Below are 6,297 nucleotides of genomic sequence, written 5' to 3' on the forward strand. Positions count from 1 at the left end.
CTGTCATGTTTGCCAATAATGGACAGCCAATTTGATGAAATCGAAGAGGAGTGTGTGGTCTTGGAGTCAAGTGATGTAACACTCAAGTATACATCACAGGAGAAGTGGATCAAGTGGATGACAGGAAGACAATAAATTGTGCAGGATGGTAAACTATGTGCAATCACATTGACCTAGGAGGAAAAGGCTTGAAGAAGAGGAACTGAGTTTTGACAGTGTTGTCCCACAGATATCTTGGCTTGGGGAGATTTTCAGAAGAAGGATACTTGGCAGGACCCTTAAGCTTGAGGGTGAGAATTGCGTTCATGTTGAATGATGGCACATAGGTATGAGTGACATGAAAAGATGGAAAGGATACATCAGAGCTGATGTTTTGGTGGTTCAATCTGGACAACATGGATGTGGAAGTAATGGTGAGACAGTGTGTAGCTTGTACTTGAATAATAAGCCACAGAAGACTGTGTAATATACGACCCAAGATGTGGATTACCCTTGCAAAGCTTTCTAGAAGACTACTCTTAATGTACTAGGGCTGTTCCATACTTGCTGGATTGATGCATGCCCTGGTTTTCCTTGACTCTTTTTTTCATTTGCTAGAATTTACATTCTTGAGACTAACCCTGCTTGGCGCTTGCCTGAATGTATGCCTGGTTTATTATATCGGTATTGGTGAGCCTTCCATCCTTTTTGACATGACAATGCCCTCTGTTAGTTGGGCTGCCTCCATTATTAGTAGTGGAAATTTTAACTTCTGTACATGTATACATCTAGACTCTTTTATCAGACTTTCTTGTAGTTACACATCCAGCTGATAAGCTACTGTCATTTGTCTTTTGGAAAAATAAGCTTTAAGGATTAATGGGAATGGCTATATGCAGATAAGACAGTTTATACACTTGAGTTTGCCTGGCTGGTCACTACTCATATATTGATGCATTGTTAGCACCAACGCTTACCCTTGAAGGCTCTGTTGTCACATACTTCCTAATGTGATTTTGAGCCATTTTCCTGCGACCCTTGATTTCATCTGTGATATTATGTTTCTACCTCATAGCTGGTATTTTGAGGAGAGGCTTTTGTCAAATTTGGGTTTTCAAGAATTACTTAGAGAAAAGATTGTCCACTTTTATGAAATTACCAGGGATTCTGCCTCACCTACTACTGTGTAGGATTCAGTGAAGCAAATTTTCAGGGTGATACTATTTCTTATCCTGTTTATTTAGAATTCCTGCATTTCAAATTAGAGTTGCAGGGGAAATATGTACTTCTTCAGAAATTGGGCATGCAGAAATGTATTGTAACAATTCTCTATAAGCGACACAAATGCTATATTAAATGCAATGACGGTCCTCAACCCTTTAGGAGGAACGGCTCCTGGGTTCGACCCACTTGGTGTTTCTCGTCTCGGCTCCATTGCGGTCAGCCCAAAATCATGTCTAGTTCATCTGCAAACTTATACTATAGAAAGGTCCTTTAGTTTTTTTAGGTGCTTTTTGTCTTGAAATTCAGAAATCCATTTCTCCTGTTCCCATTATCCAATCCAATTGTAATTGTTTTGCTGCCTTTAATTGTTTTGCTGCTTTTTTGGCCATTACTCCTTTTTCCATTTTTCTAAACTGGTTTGGGATTGACATTGGGTTCTTTCCTTGACTATAACATTGTTGGTACTGCCTGAACCGAAAAGCCATTTCTCTGCAGTATAACCTGCTTCCCCTCTGCAGTACATTGGAGGATTTATGACGGGTTGGTATCATAAGAAGAACATATCCTTGAACTTGTAATTTGCTATTTTTTTTTAGAGTTTATTTTTATTATGTGAGTGTGTCAGAGAACCATGGCATCATAAAATGAATATTTTATATGTATAGGCATACACATTCAGACACAAACGTAGGCATATCCACACACCACATTAATTTAGGTTACAAAACACTACATTTTACTTTTACAAAGATTTATTGATGTCCTTTAATTTCACCTATCATCTTCTTGAATGCCCCTTTGACCTCATCATTTCGTATACTATACACAAAAGGGTTAAGGAAAGATGTCACCATGGAGTACATTACACTTACCCATATGCTCTTATCAGGAGTAAAGACTGCGGATGGCCAAACATATGTAAAAAGTAAAGGCCCATAAAATAGGGATGTGGAGGTGAGGTGGGAGAGGCAGGTGGAGAAAGCTTTTGTTTTTCCAGTGGAGGACTTGAGTCTCAGAATGACTGGAGCTATCTGACTATAGGAGATAACAATACAAAGAAAGGGAGTTCCTATGAATACAGTTGCCTCTGTGGACAGTACAAGCTCATTGATGGTGGTGTCTGAACATGATAGCTTCAGAAGTGGTGGGATATCACAAAAGTAGTGTTCAATTTTATTGGAGTTACAAAAGACTAACCTGGAAGTCAAGACACTGTGCAGTGCTGAATGTAGGGATGCAGCCATCCAAGTGCAGGCTATTATTGATTTACAGAACTTCTTTGACATGAATCGTACATAATGTAGCGGGTGACATATCGCCATGAATCGATCAAAGCCCATTATTCCCAGCATGTAACTGTCCATATTTCCAAATGAAAGGAAAAAATGCAACTGGGTGATGCAAGCAGAGAAAGAAATTGTCCTCTTCGTTGACACCAGGTCTATTAGCAGCTTGGGCACTGTCATAGTGGTGAAGCAGATGTCGACACAGGCCAGGATGCTCAGAAAGAAGTACATTGGCGTGTGGAGTCTAGAGTCTATCCTGATGAGAAGGACGATCACCAGGTTTCCCAGCAGAATGCTTATATACATAGCAAGGAAAATGAAGAAGAGGAGCAGCTGCTGCTCTGGGCGACTGACGAAGCCTAAAAAGATGAATTCTGTGACGGTGCTCCGGTTTCCTCGCTCCATATTGGTGCAGAACTGGAATGACCAAAACAGTGTGTTTAGTAGCCCAATAGCAACGTGCCTCTTCCGATTGTCTACATCACATTGAATTAACCGACAACCACCCAGCATCCTCTACTATTAATCGTTGAGTTTTTGATTGTCTATGACCATATACAGAGCTCTGCTGCCTTTTGGTCAGTTTTGAGCTGCAGATATACATACATACATACACACATGCATACTTGCATTCACAGAGGCATTTTCCTTCCATTGGCCAATGATTAACTATTGTCAGAATACCAAGCACTTACCTTTCTGACAATTGTATTTTTTTAATTTCTCATTCAAAATCCACAATCTGGGACCATTCATGCCCCCCACATTTAGCCTTTGCACTCAAGAAACCCCACCCCATTCACTGATTCACTGACCAACGTTGATGTTTGTGTTGGTGCTTCAGTGAGGCAAAACCAAGAGTTGCCCAGTGAGGATCTGAAACAAATTAACCAAGCTTTAAAGCCTGGGAAGAAAATGTGGAAACCTGGTGGAAATAATGCCAGAGTTTGATACACCCAGTCTTAAAGCGTATATAGGGTACCACATCCCAATTCAGTGCAAAAATGGAAATTATGCCAATCAGTGAAGCAAGTCTTATATTCTAAATTTCCAGCGTGATCAGATATTAGAAGCAATTAAGAACACTTTTTTTGTGCTGCGTCAACACTAATACACTGGGAAAAGCCAGCCAGGGCCGAGTATTCCTTTCGGTTGGTTGCCTCCTGCCACTTCAGCTACTATGTTAGCTTTCCATGCTATATCTAGGCAAGACTCTCTTGCATCCCTCAACTCCCTTAAATCTGGCTCGCCAGCTGATCCTTGCACGGCTAAATTGCTAGCCAGGGCCTCTGAGGTGATCAACCCAGAGTTGAACAGGCTCATTAATCTATCTCTAACATCAGCCACTGTACCTCCAGCCTGGAAACAAGCAAAAATTGTTCCTCTGCTGAAAAAACATACTCTTGACCCCAATATCCCCTCCGGCTATCGCCCTATTTCCCTGCACCCTGCTGTGGTGAAAGTGAGCAAAAAGCTGGTTAATAAACAACTGTCCGAGTATGCTGAACTACATGGTTTTCTTCACCCAGCCCAATCAGGCTTCAGAGCCTCATATAGCACTGAGTCTGCTCTGCTCGAAAACTCTGAGGCCATCCGGGAAAGTTTAGATGCAGGAGGCAGGGCCACATTGCTCCTATTAGACCTGTCGGCTGTGTTCGACACCATGCCGCATGCCCTGCTCCTGGCCCGTCTCCAGGAAATTGGAGAATTAGGGTCTGCATAGCGGTGGCTGCAATCCTATATTGAGGGCAGAACGCAGCAAATCTGGATTCCTCCATATTCAGCCTCCCCCAGATTCTGACCACAGGTGTGCCGCAAGGATCTATATTGAGCCCTCTGCTCTTCCACATTTATTTGTCACCCCTTATTCAGATGCTGAAGACCTCGGTGCCAAAGTCATCACGTACGCTGACGACACTCAGCTCCTCTTCACATGGAATAAAAATGACTCTTCCACCTCCCTAGTCAAATCCTGCTTGTCAGCTGTCTTCTATTGACTCTCTTCTGCCCAGTTAAAATGCAGTGAGGGAAAAAACGCAATTCTTTTTGTCGAGAACTTTCTTCCTCAGTTTTTGAACTCGTTCTGGCCAGAAGAGTCCCCCGTGCCTACACTCGAGGGCCAACCCTCGAAGAACTTAGCGATCTGGTTCGATGAGAAGTTGGGCTTCAGCCCTCAGATTAAGAAGTTATCCGGTCCGTGCTTCGGCACCTTGAAATTATTAAAAAAAGTTCCTCCCATATTTCCCTATCCTGGCAAGGAAAACCATCACATGTGCACTTATAAATTCGCGCCTTGATTACACCAGTGCCTTATACGCTGGTCTGCCCGGCTACCTACTGAACAAGCTTCAGGTATTGCAGAATGCGATGGCCAGAACTCTGCTTAACATTCCCACAAAGACCAGCATCAGGCAACACCTGCGTAATCTGCACTGACTGCCGGTGAAAGAGAGGGTGAAATGTAAGTCCTTGATCTTAGCACATGCAGCTCTCTATGGGCTTGGTCCTGTATACTTGAGAAACGTTTCAGGTTCTATGTTCCTTCCAGGCAGCTTTGCTCAGCTGCAATGCTCTGGGCCTACGTGCCTAGGTTCCGACTAAAAAGGGTGGGCGGCAGCTCCCTTGCCTTTAGAGCAGCTGTTGCCTGGAACCAACCCCCTCTTGACCTACGCAGCATTTAAGATCCTAAGCTCTTTAGGAAGCGGCTTAAGTCCTTCCTTTTTATCTGGTTTGCTTATTTCTCCCCTGCTCCTTTCTCCACTAACAACTCAAAAACAAAGTGGAAACAAACAACCTCTTGTCTGACAGTGAGTGCAGATTAAGATTACAAAGGGGCACCAAAGTTGCTTTAGTTGACATTAGTTACATTAGTGATGTATAATCTCATCTCTTGACGCAGGGCAACCACAATCCTTAATTGACTACGTGATAGCAGCAACTTCCAGTGAAAAACAGACCAATGAACTGATAGAGTGGGCGAGGGGACTCCAACCTTTTCTGCAGTGAGAGCTACTTCTGACCAGTGGAAATCATTGTGAACTACGGAAGACCAAGCTACTCGTGCAATGTTGCCAGACACCCCCACACCCAGTTGCACTGGATTTAAGCCTAAAGTCCATAGAGCCTTAAACTATGGTTTGAACAAAATACTTTGGCTAGGGGCACCATGGCAGGGCTGCCATGTGTGTCAGTGAGAGCGTGCTCTTTGGGATGTATAAATGTATATGTATGAATGAGATATATATGTAAGGGTGATTGACAGCCTTTGTCGTATGTACTTGTGGCACAGGACATGCCTTTTACCATATGTGACACTGTTACATAAATATCACAAATATGCAACATTTTTCAAATGGTAGTAATTTAAAGTGCAGAAAAATGTTCTGCAAAACATTTTTCTGCACTTTACATTTCTCCTGCTTAAAAAAAGTCTGTATTTTTCAGTTATAAATTTGACACCATGTCTTCCAGTCACTGGGAGCAAAATTCCTGCTGTGTGTAAATGCAATATTTTGAAATGGGAGAACATTAAACTGAAGAGTTAACTTTATGTTTAAATCGATTCCATAAAACTCATCATTTACATTGTCTCCCATTTCAAAGTGTTGCATTTACAAATAGCAGATATCTTGCACCCAGTGGCCTGTAGACACTGTGCAATATTTATAACAAAAAAATACAACCATTAGTTTAAATGCGAGTAATTTAAAGTGAAGAAACATGCTTCATAAAATATTGAGACGTAATTGGCTTAATTGACAATGGAGAAAAACATTTACTCAAGTTTACATAGTAATATTTTTATTGG

At 42.0% G+C, this 6,297-nt stretch overlaps 1 protein-coding gene across 1 annotated transcript; it reads right to left on the reverse strand.

The window, feature by feature from the left end:
* Positions 1-1,955: 1,955 nt before the first annotated feature.
* Positions 1,956-2,894, reverse strand: LOC146772594 (olfactory receptor 1f45-like). The gene has a single exon (XM_085638509.1). The coding sequence runs from the start codon at positions 2,892-2,894 to the stop codon at positions 1,956-1,958; it is 939 nt and encodes a 312-aa protein (XP_085494635.1).
* Positions 2,895-6,297: the final 3,403 nt, after the last annotated feature.

Source organism: Triturus cristatus, chromosome 12 (genome assembly GCF_964204655.1).
Source record: "Triturus cristatus chromosome 12, aTriCri1.1, whole genome shotgun sequence".
Classification (NCBI taxonomy): Eukaryota; Metazoa; Chordata; class Amphibia; order Caudata; family Salamandridae; genus Triturus; species Triturus cristatus.

Coding starts and splice junctions, on each gene's coding strand:
- LOC146772594 (XM_085638509.1), bottom strand. CDS start 2,894: ATGGAGCGAGGAAACCGGAGCACCGTCACAGAATTCATCTTTTTAGGC.